The sequence below is a fragment of the Barbus barbus genome (assembly GCF_936440315.1).
Source record: "Barbus barbus genome assembly, chromosome: 12".
NCBI lineage: Eukaryota > Metazoa > Chordata > Actinopteri > Cypriniformes > Cyprinidae > Barbus > Barbus barbus.
This window is the reverse complement of record NC_136740.1, coordinates 32238932-32257831: the sequence shown is the minus strand read 5'-3', so window position 1 is coordinate 32257831 and position 18900 is coordinate 32238932. Positions and strand designations below refer to the sequence as shown.

Here is an 18900-nt window from a genome sequence, read left to right as displayed (position 1 = left end):
CAATACAGTAAATGTCATATCAATTTACTATAAGATCTATGTGCGTCTTGCCTCCTCCTCCGTTAACATGGAAGACTGTTTCCACCACGAGAAATAAATACATATTATTATTATTATAAATATATATTATTATATAATATTAGCATTAAACTTTTTTTTGGGGGGGGGGATTTACTTTCACTGTTATGGAAGTAAACTAATGATAAATTTATTTGAAACAAAAAGCATAAAAAATGCATTACATTAATAATGCTTGTATTGTATTTATGCATTATTTGCATTTATGTGCATTTATATTGGATTTAATACTTAATACTAAGCTTTTTGTGTTTTAATGGTTTGACAATATTGTATGTAAACACCATATGCCAAGTTAATTAAATTAAATTAATTACACTAATAGTAATACCCAGAGAACTGTTTGTATTTAATGTTAACTTGAAAATGAAGCATGCATTGCGATTTAAAAACAAAAACCAACACTTTTTTTAATAAAAAATACCTAATAAAATACATATTTGCAAACACATTTATTTATCAAACAATATTAATACTGAATTATTACATTTAAAAAAAATAAAAAATCAAATCAATATGAATTTTTATGATTGTTCAGTCTGTGTGAGGTCATTGATATCTGTGTCTCAGACGGCTTGAATAGCAGGGCTGCTAAACGATATCTGAGCCGCTTCCATCGGCTGAAGAGACTGAAGAACAGCAAGCGCTTCATTCACCTGAACACACACACACACACACACACACACTTCAGAAACACATCACACATTAAAACAACCAGGGATGCACGATATTAGATTTTGCCGATATCCATTATGCCGATATTTTTAAAATCATTCTGGTCGATAGCCGATACCGATATATATTTATCTTTGTTATGAAACAACACCAAGTCTCTCCCGTGCGGAAATTATAAAAAATTTTTTTTTTATTAAATTATTATAATTACTTATTTGTTAAGAGTAATAAACTTTATTAAAGTTATTTTTTAATGATAACACATTGAAAACCTTGAAAATAACTAATAAAATCAATCTCTGCTGTGTTTTTTTATTTTCTCAGATAGATGCAGTTGAAACCGTAACATTTTATTTGTGGTTTTAACATTTTAGATTTGTTTGTAAGATAATATGCATAATATAATATTAAAATATAAATAACTGTATTTTTATATACATTGAATTTTTTAAAATGTACACATTCTTGAATGACTACAATTTAAGTTTTTTTAATAGCTAGTAAACTAGTAATACTACACATTCTCAACAATAATGCTTTAAGTATTTTTATTAGTAGTTAGTTAGTATGCTACACTCGAAGAAAAGTCTGTAAAAACAGGGTACAATCTACTACGTTAATATGAAAGAATTTTCCGTATTGGTTTTTACCTGCATTTTAAATTACGCATTGTGTTTTCAGATTACATGTGATGTGTGTACTGCTAGGCATCTTTGGTTTCCTCTTTTTGTGTAATTTGGATGGAAAATGTGTGCCTTTTTATTGCCTGCGTCACTTATAAAAAGTTGCCAAATAAATGTTAAAAACTGCAAAATTTGTTGGTGCTTTTGGAAGAAAATGTTGCTAGGGTAGTCTGAAAAGTTGCTAATTTTAGCAACAAAATTGCAAAGTTGCCAACACTGCCTGAAAGAGCTTCTTGGCACTCAGGAATGCCACATTCAAATAGGAATGTGGGAGTTAAAATTGCATATGAAAGCAATGTGAAGTCAACCGCTGGAATTAGTCGAGCTCATAATCACAAGTGGGGCTTATTTACATTTACATTTATTCATTTAGCGGACGCTTTTATCCAAAGCGACTTACAATTGCTATATATGTCAGAGGTCGCACACCTCTGGAGCAACTAGGGGTTAAGTGTCTTGCTCAGGGACACATTGGTGTCTCACAGTGGATTTGAACCCGGGTCTCTCACACCAAAGGCATGTGTCTTATCCACTGCGCCATCAACACCCATATAAAGGCTTATAAAGTTTGTAATAGCATGCGATGGCACCATGAGTTATTTTTATTGCACCGTGCTCCCGTCTGTGTAATTCATAAAGTGCTTTTTTTATGCACAGTACAATCAGAAAACTGACTTTTAAACCGAGTGCGTATTCTGTCAAATAACAGGCTTGTACTAATAGTGGAGTGTTTATTTGCAACGGCTAGGTATAGAGACAGAGCGCACTTAGGCCATTATATATATATATATATATTCTGGCTTCATCTGCTTGCCTGTACAAAATACAAATAATCAATAAGGTGTTTACTGAATTTCGCCTTTTAATATCTGCGTTTTACTACATACTACTTGATGCAAACCGTGTAAAAATAACTGGCGGTCAGTGGAGCAAAGCTGCGTTTTGGCCTCCAGGTGGGCGTTCCTATAAGAGTGTGACGTCACGTGAAAACTATCAATTGCTGAGCTCTTGATGCTCCGCCCTCTTCTCCGGGAGCACCAGCTCATTTGTATTTAAAGGGAAAGACACGAAAATGGTGCGTTTTGGCTCATACCCTAAAAGTGGCAATTTTAACAAACTATAAAAAATGTTCTGTAAGGTATTTTGCGCTAAAACTTCACATACACACTCTGGGGACATTAGAGACTTATTTTACATCTTGCAAAAAGGGCATAATAGGTCACCTTTAAAGCCATTATCGGCCGATTATCCGATAACGCTCCGATAATATTGTGCATCCCTAAAAGCAACCGAAGCTAAATCAGCAGGAGCGGACCTTGATGCACAGAGACTGATGGCAGCGCAGCAGCTGAAGAAGCTCAGACTCATCCGTCTCCAGCAGCATCTCCGTGATCTGAGTCGCCAGCGGACCGACCGCGTCCTGCACCAACGGGAAGAGACTGAGACCTGCGGATCAAACTACATCAGACGAGAGCTTGACCAGATCAACAGGACACAATAATACAGGAGTGAACTTGCCCAGCATCTGCTTGTGGTTTTCTGCTGAGCTGGACACAGATGAACTCAGAGTCTCCTGCACCTGAACATACACACGAAACCACACCAAACCGTTATGATATATAATGACTATTACACAGCGCACACACATACAAGAATCCACATGCATACAGTAATAAATCAGCAGCCGTAAAGGCCTGTTCACACCAAGCACGATAACTATAAAGATTACGATAAAGATATCATTCTCAATATTAAAGAATAGCAGAGTCCACACCACAACTATAACGATAAAGGCACAGAGAAACGATATCGTTGGAATCACTTCCAGAATGATTTTTCCCAGCTGATGAATGATACAAACATTGACAGCCAATCAGAATCAGTCTTGCTGTAATGAGCTCAAGAATTTAAAGCGGCAGACGCGCATTTGCTTAGAATAAACAGACGATATTGTTCGCTAATATAGTTATTTTTATAGTTATCGGTCTTGGTGTGAACAGGGCTTTAGTCAGTATGTTTCCATCCACCTATTTTTATGCGCATTTTTGTTCATAGCATCTGAAATGTTGTTTTGGTCGTTCTGAAATGTCTGAGAAAAGTCTGTATAATTATTTCTGTATAATTGTCTTACATGACTGCGCTCCCAAACAGCAGCATCCACCTCTGAAAGCAATGACTGCATTTATTGTGTTTCGTCTGGCGCAAGTAAATTATCCTATATTAAATTTATTATATTAAGTGGCCTCTCCTACATTTCTTGGTGGTACTAGTGCCAGTTTATCAGAAAGTGACGAGTTTGTTCTCTTTGAGTCATTGAATGGTAACTGTGCTTTATTGGCAAATGTTTTCTGCGATGTTCCAGTTTTGCGCATAGGTTAGATTTGAGTCTTTGGATGGAAACACAGCTAGTGAGTGATCTGTGAGAGATGTGCACCTGTTGAACAGCCCACTGCTGCTGCGGTTCACTTGTGAGCTCGTGATGATTGTGAACTTCAGGAGCGTAGATGTGCTGCGGTGCTGCACTCACAGGTGACCAGAGACTGTGATTCACTGCAAGAGAGAGATGATTAAAAAAAGCTCTTGATGACATATCACAGCCTTTTTTTGTTTCATTCTGACTTTTTATTTATTTATTTTTTTTAAATTAAAAATTTTTATGATTTAAAAAACTTTCAGTATATTTTATTTTAACTTTTAATTTTTAAATTATTTATTTTAATTTCACATTTTCATGATTTTATTACTTTTAGTATGTTTTATTTTCACTTTATTTTAAAATTATTTTCATTTCAAATTTTTATGATTTAATTTTAGCATGCATTTTATTTTGAACATTTTAAATTCTTTATTTTAATTTAGTTTTTATGAATTTGAGTGTTTTCATAGTTTTTACTTAATCTATTTATTTCTTCTAATTTTATATTTCTATGATTTAATTTTTAGTACGTTTTAAATTTCAGTTGTTTTTATTTAAAATTATTTTAATTTCATGTTTGTATGATGTAATTGTAATGTTTTTAAAATATTTTTTATTTTTACATTGTTATAAATGAATTTAAATTAGTGTTTTATTGATTGATTTTATTAATTGCTTTTATTTTAAAATTATTTATTTAAATTTGACATTTTTATGATTTTATTAATTTTAGTGTTTTATTTGTATTGTTTGTTTTTAGAAATTATTAATTCATTCATTCATTTAATTTGCATTTTTATGAATGAAAGAAATAAAATATCTCTATTATTTAAAAAATTACAATTTTGTCATAATTTAATCACTCTCCTGTTATTCAAAACCATGGTTTATGTTCAATTCATATGGATTCGCATTATATTTTTAAAGTTTTGGTTACCTGGACTTTGAAAGGAAGGCCAGAAATCTCTCTGGTTTCATTAAAAACATCTTCATTTGTGTTTGGACAATTCACCAAAGTATTTTGGGGTGATTATCTCTTTAAGAAGCTCCGCTCACCCTGAGGACTGATGCATTGAGAGCTGTGCTGAGGCTGGGTGATGCTGTATGAAGAGAGGTTCTGCACCTGTGAAATAATAACAGCTGGTCATCTGTGTTTCTCTGTGGATGAGCAGAGAGTGTGATGTGAATCTGGACCTGCTGCTGGCGTCTCATCATGTGTTGGTGGATGAGCAGAGCCTGGCGCTCCTTCTTCCTCTGGGCCAGAGCCACATATATGGGCTTGGAGTCGATGATGCGACAGTTCATCTCAGTGATGGCTCTGGTGGCTTCTTCAGGAGACGAGAAGCAGACGAATCCGAAGCCTCGGCTGCGGCCGCCGTCTGTCATCACCTGAACGGAAAAAAAAACTCTGGATCTTTGCATTTACTGGGTTACAATTAAATAATGGCACAATTTCTGAACATAAAAACCAATGGCAGACTCATTTCTACCTTAGCGCTGGTGATGTTCCCGTACGGAGAGAACTCTCTGAGCAGCCGTTCACTGTCCACGCTGTCGCTCAGATTCTTCACGTACAGATTCACGCCCTGCCAGATTCACAAGAAACATAACTGCCATGATAACTATAACAGTAACTACAATGATAACTTTCAATATAACTATAGTGGTAACTACAACAATTAATATAACTCAAACAAAAGCGATAAAGATAACTGTAATAACTATATTAGTAACTATAACGATAACAACAACTATAATAATAGCAATAACTATAACTATAACTATACTACTATATCGATAACTAAAACAATAACCATAACGATAACTAACAATAACTTTTGTGATAAATATAACTATATAATGTTTCCATATAATGCTAACTATAATGATAATTAACGCTCTGCAGTTTTGTCATCTGCTGCTTTAAATGTTCCAGCTCTTTAAAGATGAATGGGCTGTCAATATTTTTATTGTTCATCAGTCGGAAAAAATCATTCTGAAAGTGATTCCAATGATATCGTTCTCTGTGTCTCTCAATACCCCTACTTCAACAATAACTATAAAGCTTTAATACGCATCCTAAATCTACAAGAACAGGACGATGTACAGTATATATATATTGACTATAATCATGACATTTAAATAATTCAATATCGTTATCATGTTAATTATGGGTCTCAATATACCAGTATTGGCGATATTTAAAAGTGTATAGTGCACATATAGGACAATATATGACCATAATAATCCAGCATCGGTGTCATTGAGTGGTAAACTCTCACATGTTTCATTCATACTCCATGCCAGAGGACCTCTTGTAAAAAGTCAACGCGTAATAAAACTTATGATGTTCCAGGAAATCCCTGTAGGAATCCAGCTATTGCTGCAGATGAGTAACGTGCAGAAAGAAATGTTTTATCTGATCAAACATGAAGACATGATTGAAACAGTATATGGTTTATCTGTATTCTTCAAGTATTTTAATAAGGATATGCATTTATAAGGTAATAATGCTAACCAACATAACCTTTAGAATACTACAAAATCATATCATTTCTGACTCATCCTGTGATAAGAAGGAAATTATTAAAAACACTCGTTTGGAGTAAAAATATGCTGTTATTGTGATAAATTCTCATTAGCATTTTAGTCTCGCCTGTTTTTGTATGAAACCGTGTGATTCATTCGACAAAAAAGGAAAAAATATGTCCCTGCAGCACAGACGCAGTCATCAGTAACACAGGTATATTTGTAGCAATAGACAACAATACATTGTATGGATCAAAATTATACATTTCTCTTTTATGACAAAAATCATTAGGATATTAAGATCATGTTCCATGAAGATATTTAGTAAATTCCCTACCGTAAATATATCTAAACTTAATTTCTGATTAGTAATATGCATTGCTAAGAACTTCATTTGAACAACTTTAAAGGAGATTTTCTCAATATTTAGATTTTTACATATTTACCCTCAGATTCCAGATTTTCAAATAGTTGTGTATCAGACAAATATTGTCCGATCCTAACAAACCATACAATATCATACCATACCATATGTATCATGATATATCGTTATTGTGAATGTTTGTTGCCACGATAATCGAGTAGTTAAAAATCCTATAGCCCTATATGTTGAAGTGTGGTCACATGTACCATTCCAGTGATTTCGATAGGAATCAATGCATTTGGAAATTTCACATGAGGGCCAAAGATTTCCAAATGCAGATTTCGCATCGGGTTCACTGCATCGACCGACAGAAAGCTGCTTGGTGTTAAAGTCCTACTCTATTGACACTGGACGTTCTCCTAGTGAAATTAGACTCACCTGACCTCATCTTTGACGTTCTGAGGAAGTGCATGAGTAATAAACTGATGTCTGATACCTGACAGCGCATGATGCGCTCCTGCTGGATCTGCTCAAAGCGTCGCTTCAGCTCTGCCTGCCGCTCTCTTCTCTTCTGAGCGCGGCCCACAAACACCCTTCTGCCGCTCAGCTCCGTCCGGTTCAGCTCCTCCACCGCCTTCCGGTTACACCACAACATATACAACTAGTCACGTTCTGTGCCATCATTTCATTTCTTACTTTTAGTCATTTAGCAGATGCTTTTATCCAAAGCGACTTACCAATGAGGACAATAGAAGCAATCAGAAACAACAAAAGAGCAACGATATGCAATTCCAACAAGAAGAAATGGCCTTTAAACTAGAGATCTGTGTGAGATACATCTACATGAAAGACCATAAACATGACCAGAAAATTTAGAGTAACAATTCATTTATATCTTCTATATCTGAAAACCATACATATATGGCATTTAATCTCAAGGCGAGACACTGCAGGTGAATAGGGTAAAAAACAGCAACTAATATTATCACCTTACTTACCCGGCTGACTGATTGATTACATTAATAATTCCAAACATACGTTAGGTTTAAATATGCAAATGAGTCATTATTTAATTAAATATGCTCTAATTTGCATGAAGTCAGTTTCAATATTCTTGTTTATTTATTTATTTTTTTAAAAATTAAACAAGGATTTTGACATGATTTACAGAGGGAATCTCATTTGTGTTACTCCATAATTCAGAATATACTTACTGAAAACAATATATTTTCATAATGTTGGGGGAATAAAATGTTGTACATAATCAAACAAATTATATATGAACAAATCCCTCGGTAAAAACCTTCAGGATATAGACTATAGGAATAAAAATGTAAAGTATGTAAGTGCTGCTGAAGTGGAGATTTATGGCTCAGTGTAGAAGAAAAAACTCATTTTGAGAAAACGGCCTTTAAAATATGCATTGTAATTGAAATCTATTAACACAGACAGATAAAGTGCTATAAAAGAAACACTTAACAGTGTCTTTACAACTTTCCACTAATTTGAAAAAACACTTTATGAAAAACCAAAAACTTGACAGGTGCATGAAACACCAGTGTTTGTGCCTGCAGTGTCTCCGCTTCAGTAGTAATTATAACAAAAATCATTAGGATATTAAGATCATGTTCCATGAAGATATTTTGTAAATGTCCTACTGTAAATATATCAAAACTTCATTTTTGATTAGTAATATGCATTGCTAAGGACTTCATTTGAACAACTTTAAAGGAGATTTTCTCAATATTTAGATTTTTTTCCTCCCTCAGATTCCAGATTTTCCAAATATTGTCCTATCCTAATAAACCATACATCAATGGAAAGATCATTTATTCAGAAAAAATTGGACCCTTAAGACTGGTTTTGTGCTCCAGGGTCACAGATAGTACTTCATATGGAATGCAACTTATGGGAGCCTCATTGTGTTTAAAGAATAAAATAAAATACTGCCTACATAATATTCCACAGTTTTGTGCAGATCCCGCTTTCATTCAGAATCACACACTTCAGTTTCACATCACTCACCCGTTTGGCATCGCTGTGATTCTCAAAGCTGGCGAAACCGAATCCTCTGGAGTTTCCCTTCTCATCCGTCATGACCCGAACGCTCAGAGTCGGGCCTCACACACAGAGAACAGACACAATAAAACAAGAGAAAATATTTCATTTCAACCACATCCACAAAACAAATAAACACTCACCGAATTTACTGAATATCTCCGTCAGCATCTCGTCATCCACATCTGTCCCAAAGTTCTTGATGAAAATGTTTGTGAACTCTTTGTTTCTCGCCTGCATTTCAGCCTCACGCTCCTTTTGAGACTTGAAGTGTCCCACGAACCTGGAAGATGCAACATTTGAAACTTACAAAGCACTGTCCTGGCCTTTAAACATATAGATGAGTTTGTTTCTTCATCAGGTTTGTAGAAATGTGTCTCTGCATCAGTGTCTCAGCAATGGATGCTCTGCAGTGAATGGGTGCCGTCAGAATGAGAGTCCAAACAGCTGATAAAAACATCTCAATAATCCACACCACTCCAGTCCATCAGCTAACATCTGGAGAAGACTAAAGATGAAACTAACCCAGCATTAAGATGTTTTCAACTCCAATACGATCCATAATAACTCTTCCTCCAGTATAAAAGTGTTCTGGTCTGAATCAGGAGAGAAATCTGCACAAATCAAGCACTGTTTACAAACCAAAATAGCTCTAAACAAATATGTGGCTGGATTTTGATGCGAGAGACAACAGCAGATGCAGTTTTTCACTGGAGGAAGCGTTATTATGGACTCGTATTTGAGTTAAAAGCATCTTAATGCTGGATGTGTTTCAGCTTTTGTCTTCTCCAGATGTTAGCTGATGGACTGGAGTGGTGTGGATTATTGTGATGTTTTTATCAGCTGTTTGGACTCTCATTCTGACGGCACCCATTCACTGCAGAGCATCCATTGCTGAGACACTGATGCAGAGACACATTTATACAAACCTGATGAAGAAACAAACTCATCTATGTCTCAGACGGGTGAACTACTCCTTTAAGTTTCAGTCTAAACTCACACTTTCTGCTCATTGATCAACATGCCGTTTAGTTTCTCGATGGCTTTTCCAGCAGCTTCATGCGTCTCAAAGTGCACGAACCCAAAGCCTTTTGATCCGTTTTCATCACAAACCACCTTCAGAGAAAGAAACAGGCTTCAGCTTCTCCTGCACTCGATACAGATCTAATATAACAGAGCAGGATGAGGAGCTCGTATCTTACTTTACAGGACAAGATGGTTCCGAAGGAAGAGAAGATGTCATACAGGCCCTCGCTGTCGATGGATTTCTCCAGGTTCTTGATGAAGATGTTTCCCACGCCGCTCTTCCTCAGTGAAGGGTCTCGCTGGGACCACATCAGACGCATGGGCTTCCCCTGCATCAGGTCAAAGTTCATGGTGTCCAAGGCTCGCTCGGCTGCGACAAACCAACATCACAATGATATCAACTTCTTGACTTAATGAATCACTTTAATGGTGTGGAATATTTGATTCTCTCTATGATTTTTGTTTATTGATTCCTCCCAAATTGTACAGAAACTGAGTTTCAAAAGCAAACACCTTTGACTAAACTTCACTGGAGAGATCTAATGCTCTTTTTGGCCAGAGATTGATATACAATTATACCTTTTTGAACCTGAACATAAACATTTCTAAAAAAAAATGATTTATTGACTTTTGTAAAATTATCTAAAAATTATGTTATGGTCAAATGCCTTTGTAAAATATATATTTAGCCTTCTCCTGAAATCTCACACACTTTAGGGACTGAATTTTGTTGATGAACATGAATATGAACCATTGCAGCATGACCAACTGATCACTTTTTAACATGAAAGTTAAAGTTTATGCAAGTAAAATAATGTATTTTGTTTGGAAAGTTTTCAGAGTAATATTAATATTGTTTTGATAGAAATAAATGTGTAGGTTTCATAAATTTGGACTGTTTTTGAGCAATCATGAGCTGTAAATTTATAGAAATGTAATTTAACTCCATTCATTCCAATGGGTTTAATATACTGATAATTCTCAGATTATATATTCTTATAAATTATATACAATATTCAAATAAGTGTTTTGGTGTGGTTGTATTGAATTTCACTGCAAAAAAAGATTTTCTTCCTTAGTATTTTTCTCGTTTTCTAGTATAAATATATAGAAACCCTTGAAGTAAAATTGCATAAGATTTTCTGAAAATATTATCCAAATTTTGTTAGTTTTTGCTAAAAACAAGTAAAAATATCTGCCAATGAGGTCAGAAAAACTATTTTGTTTAGCTTTTGAAAGCTTGGCTGATATTTTTTCTTGGCTGATATTTTTACTTCTAAAACAAGAGAAAAATACTAAGGAAGAAAATCATTTTTTGCAGTGTTCTCAGTTTTTTAATTTTTATAATGCAGTGAAATCATGGTAATATTTTCTCATTCACTCATTAATGACTGCTTGCTGCTTAAGAGACAATTTTGTTTTAGTTGAAAATATTAAGACTAACGATTCTTCGGGTCCAAACGGACTCGGTATATGAAAATAAAAGCATGGAGATTTTTGATGCATTATGAGGGTTGATAGAAAAGCAGTTGATTATTGATGATAAATGTTTACCGTCAGCGGCTCGCTCGAAGTTGATGAACGCGTACCCGAGCGAGCGGCAGGTGAGTCGATCTCTGCAGACTCGGATCGATTGAACCGAACCGAGTGATCTGAATCGCTCGAACAGCATGGCTTCAGTCACGTCCGGCTCCAGATCGCCCACATACAGCGAGCTGCTCACCTTCATCTTCATCTTCATCACAGACAGATATCAAATATCGATGCAGAACTCAGAGCGTCCGAGATTCACGCAGAAAAACGCTTGTAACGATCAACGAATCGGATTTAAAAGATTCGGTCAGATCGAAAATAAACATTCCGGTTATGTTCCTCATAAAGTTTAAATAGCAATATCACATCAAATCACTGCGTGCTGCACATGTGACGGATTTATTTAGCATAATATTACAATGTACTAGAAATAAATACAAAAATGTTTTATTGAATGCTTTAAGAAACGTTTATTGTGTTGTTTTTCTTACATACGCGACTTTTGTTGAGTCTAATTTTGTGTTCCACTGAATAATAAATGTCAAAAATTGAATTTTAAGTGATCCATCTACACACACACTCACTCACACACACACACACACACACACACACACAGACACACACACTCACTCACACACACACTCTCACACACACACACACACACACGTTGGTTTTTGTGGTTTATGGGGACTCTCCATAGGCGTAATGGTTTTTATACTGAACAAACTGTGTGTGCTATTGCCCTACACCAACCCTACACCTAAACTTAGCCCTCACAGGAGACTTTGTGCATTTTTAGATTTTCAAAAAAACACCATTTAGTATGTTTTTTAAGCCTTTTGAATTACGGGGACATAGGCAGTGTCCTCATAAATCACCTTCATATTGTAATACCTCTGTCATACCCATGTCATTATACACATTTGTGTCCTCATAAACCACATAAACATGCACACACACACACACACACACACACATTCACGCTCGCTCGCACGCACGCACGCACACACACACTCACACACACGCACGCACGCACACACACACACACACTCGCTCGCACGCACACACTCACACATTCACGCTCGCTCGCTCGCACGCACGCACACACACACACACTCACACACACACACACACACACACACACAGTCACACTCGCTCGCACGCACACACTCTCACACACACTCACACTCGCTCGCTCGCGCACACACACACACACACACACACACACACTCGCTCGCGCACACACACACACACACTCTCTCTCTCTCTCATATTGTTTTTGGGACCTGTGATATTTTTTTCAGGATTCTCTGATTAATAAAAAGTTAAAAAGAACAGCATTTATTGAAAAAATACATTTTGTTACAATATACAATGCTATTCAAAAGTTTGGGGTCAGTACATTTTTTTTTTTAAAGAAATGAACACTTTTATTCAGGAGGGATGTGTTAAATGTCATAGTAAAGACTTATATTGTTAGAAAAGATTTCTGTTTTGAACAAATGCTGTTGTATTCATCAAACAATCAAAGAAAGAAGTATCACATGTTCCAAAAAACAATATGAAGAGTTTCAGCACTCATAATAAATCAGTATATTATCACGTGACATGATCATGTGACACTGAAGACTAGATAATGATGCTGAAAATACAGCTGCGTCACAGAAATACAGTACAGTTTATAGTGTATTAACATAGGAAACAATATTAGAAACTGCAATAAGATTTCACAATATTACTGTTTTTCTGTATTTTTGATGGAATAAATACAGCCGAGCTGAAGCAGAAGAGACTCCCGTAAAAACATTAAAAATCATACTGATCCCAAACTTTTGAGCAGCAGTGTATATAATGAAATAAAGTTGAATTTGAAGTCAACTATTGATTTGAAGACTCATTTTTATCGGTTGAAACATTTTATAAGCATTGTAACATTTCATAAAAGTTTTTTCCCTCGGTTTAAATTGTATTAATTTATTTAAGTAGTATTTTCCCAGCTCCTTGAGCACAGAATAACAATGTTCTGACACGTTGTTTGGAATGTAAATATTTATTAACACTTTGCAGGATTCTTTCCCCCATTTCATTAGCAAAATATGACAAACATGAATATGTAACAGTAATAAATAAAGTGTAAGTCACTGAGGTGTGTTCTGGTAGTGTAGCAGCAGAACACAAACCACTGTCGGGTCTGAGCGTATCCCAGCATCCTCTGCTCCTCTGATCTGATCAGTATCTGCTGTGTTCGTCTGTGGCCGTGACTATAACATCCATCCAGATCCTCGTGGCTTCAGCGCTGTGAGCCACCAGGAAAAAGAGCCGCTCGTATGTTTTGACGCAGAAGGTGAGGCTCGGCCGCGGAGACTGAGGACAACACAACGAGAGACCAACAGTGTTCATCTGATACCAGATCTTAAAGAATCTGACAGTGACATGGTTACTGGTGATCTGGAGCTGGTTAGGGTTAGTTTTGTGTGTGTGGTTATGAACTCACTGTTGTAGCTGTTCGCAGATGGTCGTAATAAACCTCCTCGATGGCCTGGAAGTAAATCACACCTTTGAGTTTCTTCTCATCGAGTTCTGAGGAAACAAGGATTTCAGTGAGAAAGCAGCAGATATTCATCAGATTCTGAGCACTAACAGGATCATACACTGAAAATCCTTTAGTGTGCTAATGCAGCCATTCACAAACTCCTTTGTCAGCTGAATCTCTTTTATTTTCTTGAAGTCCCCCTGAAATGTTTAATTAATATTTAAATGTTTTAAGCACACATTCACATGTTCCCGGTTCTCTGATGTGGGTTAATGATCTCATGACATCAGGGTTATTATTGTTAACTAAAACCAAAACCATAAAAAACAAACATGATCTGAACTAAAACAACATATATATATATATATTTAAAAAAACAAAACAATTATTATTAAAAAAATTATCATTATTTCAGCTACATGCCAAGGAAAAATTTCAAATTTTCGTTGAACATAACTAAAATAAAAAATAAATAATAAAAAATAAATAAATAATTAAAAAACAAACAAACAAAATTACTAAAACTTTAAAATTAAAACAAATACAGAAATTATTTAAATATTAATGTTAATATTATATTTAAAACGAATTAATATTAATATTTTCATTTAGTTTAACAATGTACTAATATAACTAAAACTGAAATAAAATAAAAAACTAAATAGACATAAAAAACTATAAAAATGACAAAAAACCCACAATAACATTACTAATTTATAATAATAATATACTAATAATAATAATATAATAAAAACGAATTCTAAATATCTAAAAAGAACTATAACAAGTCTTTTTTAATGACACTAAAGCAACACTGCATGCCATGCAAGTAAACAGATAAACTCTCATCTTTTTTTAGTTAGTGTTTTATTAAGCTTTTATTTGAACTCTTGTTAAATGATTTATATAAATAGGATTGCACGACTTGACCAGAAGATTACACTGTGATTAATTCGTCATATATTGCGATTGCAATTTGAACTGCATTTGAAAATGTCTCAAAAAAATGTTACAATATAAATATTTATGTCTTAAATGATTCACTGTTGAAACATTTAAACCCTCAAGCTTTTATTTTAGTGGAATATTGATGAAATGCTGGTTCTAATGTGAATATGTGATATTGCGTTGAGTGCATGCAGAGACGGAGCTGATGAAAGGAGACGCTCTGGAGTTTGTGTTTGTGCTCACCGGTGTAGTAGGCCAGTCTCTGGTGGTCCAGATCGAAGATGAACCACCTCCTCCTCCAGGTCTTCACTCGTCCTCCGCGTTTGGTCAGAAAGCCCCCGCACCTCCGCGGAGACAGATTGACCCCCATACAGCCCGTCACGTTATGACCCAGAGACTCCACGTGAGCCCGCAGGTCAAAGTTCACCGTCAGAGACAGCGGGATGACCTGCTGAACCATAAAAACACATTTACATTACATTTAGTTATTTAGCATTTAGTGTTGAAATTAATCGGTGCTTTTATTTTAGATATAATTTAATTTCTGTCGTTTGGAATGCAGTACGTATTAGACGCATAAAACTCACGCCCTGACAGACTTTCACAGCGCTGTGTGTTTGTTTGTCCTGAAGCTTGCGACTAGGGATGCACGATATTGCATTTTTGCTGATATCCGATATATGCCGATATTTTTCAACTCATTTTGGCCGATACGATATATTTTCTTTTGTTTGGAAACAACATCAAGTCTCTCCTGTGCATAAATTATAAGCAAAATACTTATTTAAAACTTATTTATTAGAATTAAATAAACAAAAATAATGAAGGTTTTTTTAACAGTACATTAAAGCTTTGAAAATAAATATAAATAAACTATATCAATCGCTGCACCCCCCCCCAGAAAGATGCAGTGTTAAAGGAACACTCCACTATTTTTGAAAATTGGCAAATTTTCCACCTCCCCTAGAGTTAAACAGTTGAGTTTTACCGTTTTCTAGCCATATCGGCCTAGAAAATCCCGACTTAGTACACGGTGTAACTACAGAAGAGTCAAGTTTTAAATAGGAAAACTATCAAAAATCTTTGGTCATTTTTGAGCGGGATGCTAAAAGTGCTACCGCCAGACCCGGAGATCGGCTGAATGGATTCGACAACTCAGCTGTTTAACTCTCGGGGAGCTGGAAAATGAGCCTATTTTCAAAAATAGTGGAGTGTTCCTTTAACACTAACATTTTTTTTTAAGATTTAACATTTGTAGATGGTCTAAAACTATTTTTGTAAAAATTCTGAACATAAACATATTACACATAAATCAGTATAAAATTATTTAATTTACAAGTGTAATGTTTGTGATTTTTTTTTAATGTAAGCTATAGCTTCTGACCTTTAAATCAAAACATACTTATTATTTTATAACATCAATTACAGCTTTATTTAATCAGAAACTCAGACTAAATGTCATTTGTGTGGGCTATTTTACTTTTAATTTAATTAGAAGTAGGCCAACAGCGCCCCCTACAGATTAATACTGCTTACCAGACGGGCATTAGGACCCGGGGAGGCTGCCGCTGCTGGGACACTGATGCAGAGACACATTTCTACAAACCTGATGAAGTGGCCTGAGGGTGAGCACATTTTAATTTTTTGGTGTTTCTTTAAGTAGTCTCATAATCAGTACCTCCAGGTTTCTGTGTGTTGAGTTGATCTGCAGTCGCTCCTCATCATCGTGTGGCTCCGTCTGTATTTTAACAGATTCCTGCTCTTTCTGTCGGCGTTGTTCTGCCAGCAGCCGCTGTCTCTCCTCCTGTATCCAGACAGAGACGGCAAACCACCATCACGACTCTGATTCAGACCGAAAGCTTGGTTTTATTGAGAAATGTTCTCATTGGTTGAAAGAAATGTGCATTTGGAGGCCAACTTTAGTCTCAGTATTGACTTCTTGTTTCACTTTCACATCACTGTGTCCTAGCTTAGTGTCAAACAAGGGACGGAGTCTAAGAATACTGCTTATGATGCCCCTCATTCCAAAGTCACTTTGGATGAAAGTGTCTGATAAATGAATAAATGTAAAGGTAAACACAAGTGTTGTTTATTGAGCTGCTGCTGCATGAACCCAATCCGTCGATTGGTCTGAATATCAGTCATGTGATGATCAAAGGCCACCCAATCACAAAAGATATTCAAAGCAACAGCACAAAGGTGAATGTGATTTTGTGTAAATGATCTTAGAAAAGCAAACACACACAGGTCTCTGGTAGGCTCATTAACAGATATGAACAAGGTCAATTTAAGGCTTTTTAAGACCTTTTTTGGTGGTGTAAACCATTTATTCTGAAGAAATATTTTCAGTGTTCTATCAGCTTTTCCGAGCTTAAATCTGCATCATCCGCTCTTGAAGAGAGTTTGACTGTAGTAACCGAACGAGACACGCAGTTTGATCGCTGAATGGAGGATGACATTATACTCTAATGTTGAATGGCTATAATTAATGACTAAAATTGAGGGAAAATTAATTTAGAGATATCAGTAAAATTATTTGTATCAATGATACTGGCCTTCAATATAGGCTACCTAGTAAAAAAGTGCTATTAAACCGTATTTAAAATGTGCCATCTTTATGTTGTTTCTACATTAATTTGGAGGTTCACTGTGAAATTGATAACATAAATATATTAGTATGCAATTAATCACAATTAATTACATAAAAAATGCGAAAATACTTCATTTGAACAACTTTAAAGGAGATTTTCTCAATATTTAGATTTTTTTGCTCCCTCAGATTCCAGATTTTCTAATATTGTCCTCTCCTAACAAACCATACATCAATGGAAAGATTATTTATTCAGCTTTCATATGATGTATAAATCTAAAATATTAATAATTGTAATAAAATATTTTTGAATATTTTTTCTTTGGCTATTTTTTGTATATTTTGATAAAAAAATAAAATATATATAGTTTTTTGTTGCAGTATGCTGCCCGAGGGTCAATTCTTGATGTGTTTTGACAGCCGGGTCAGTGCTGTGTGCGTCAGTAACTCACTCTCTCCTTCAGCAGACGTTCCCGCTCCGCTTTGGCCTCTCGGAGTTTCTTCTCCATCTCCACTAAGTTCAGGAGGCTCTGTGGGCTGTAGAGACCAGAGGTCACATGATCAGAAGACTTTCAGACAGATCAACACAATCATTACTTAAAGAAACACCTCACAATAAGCTTCCATTAGTTAACCTTAACTAACAACGAAACATACTTTTAAAACATTTATTAATCATAGTTCATGTTACAGTTTTTCTCGATTGCTTAAACACATTTCTTGAAACTGCCTCGTATTCTCAAAACTCTAAACAGGAATCCATAACTCCTAACTCAATTCCCCAAACTTCCTATAGTCAGGTCAAAATGAAGCTCTCAAAACAACTCAATCTTGCTGAAAAACCAAACTTTGCTCTCAGACATGACACACAAACCCTCAAAAACACACACACTACAACACAGTTTTACACACTGATGAGATCAATTCAAAACAATACTCAAAAAACCGGTAATAAGTGTTGCTTGTGGTTCAACCCAAGTGTTTTATTCCTTAATTTAATGTACTGTAGATTACAATACAATACAGTAAACAACAACAAAAATAATTATTCTGCCCCAGTATCCTGTCTTTGGTCTGGGACAGGCTTCAGAACCTCTTCAGCATCACAGGCTATACTGGCCCTGGCCAGGCAACAGGGGTAAAATCCTCTCGCACGCCTGATGTCCTTGTGTCATTGTTCACAAACAAGAAAGTCAAAATGCTTAGCTATGTACAGTGCACTCTGTTAGTATTATCTGATGTAAACTATGGCATCAGTTTGGATGACAGTCACTGTACTGAAATACAGAAGGCTGTGCTTCTTATGTATGCCATAGATCCATTTCAAAAGTATTAATGTACACATTACTGTATGTGGGATATGATTGAAAAAGACTGGATATGATTCAGTTACACTTTTACTAGTGGTCTGACCAAAAACAAACAAACAAACAAAAAACATTACAACGTCATTGTGAATAGACTAGA

The 18900-nt window shown here is 35.4% G+C and overlaps 2 protein-coding genes across 3 annotated transcripts in view; both read right to left on the bottom strand.

The window, feature by feature from the left end:
* Window positions 1-465: 465 nt before the first annotated feature.
* Window positions 466-11669, bottom strand: LOC306877502 (polyadenylate-binding protein 4-like). Its single transcript, XM_079429285.1, has 13 exons — window positions 11384-11669; window positions 10006-10199; window positions 9804-9919; window positions 8947-9086; window positions 8771-8865; window positions 7242-7379; window positions 5343-5438; window positions 5047-5241; window positions 4909-4975; window positions 3871-3986; window positions 2955-3015; window positions 2752-2882; window positions 466-734 (listed from the first exon to the last, which is right to left on the bottom strand). The coding sequence occupies exons 1-13, from the start codon at window positions 11568-11570 to the stop codon at window positions 645-647; spliced, it is 1626 nt and encodes a 541-aa protein (XP_079285411.1). The 5' UTR covers window positions 11571-11669; the 3' UTR covers window positions 466-644.
* Window positions 11670-13398: 1729 nt separating this feature from the next.
* Window positions 13399-18900, bottom strand: part of phldb3 (pleckstrin homology-like domain, family B, member 3) — a 25689-nt gene continuing 20187 nt past the window's right edge. Inside the window, exons 12-16 of one of the 2 annotated variants that reach the window (XM_079429274.1) lie at window positions 17886-17970; window positions 16522-16647; window positions 15087-15294; window positions 13857-13942; window positions 13399-13726 (exon numbers count right to left, since the gene is read on the bottom strand). In XM_079429274.1, the coding sequence (XP_079285400.1) occupies window positions 13592-13726; window positions 13857-13942; window positions 15087-15294; window positions 16522-16647; window positions 17886-17970 (640 nt within the window). In that variant the 3' untranslated portion in view covers window positions 13399-13591. The remainder of the gene's footprint in view (window positions 13727-13856; window positions 13943-15086; window positions 15295-16521; window positions 16648-17885; window positions 17971-18900) is intronic. The other variant, XM_079429273.1, reaches the window with a different exon arrangement.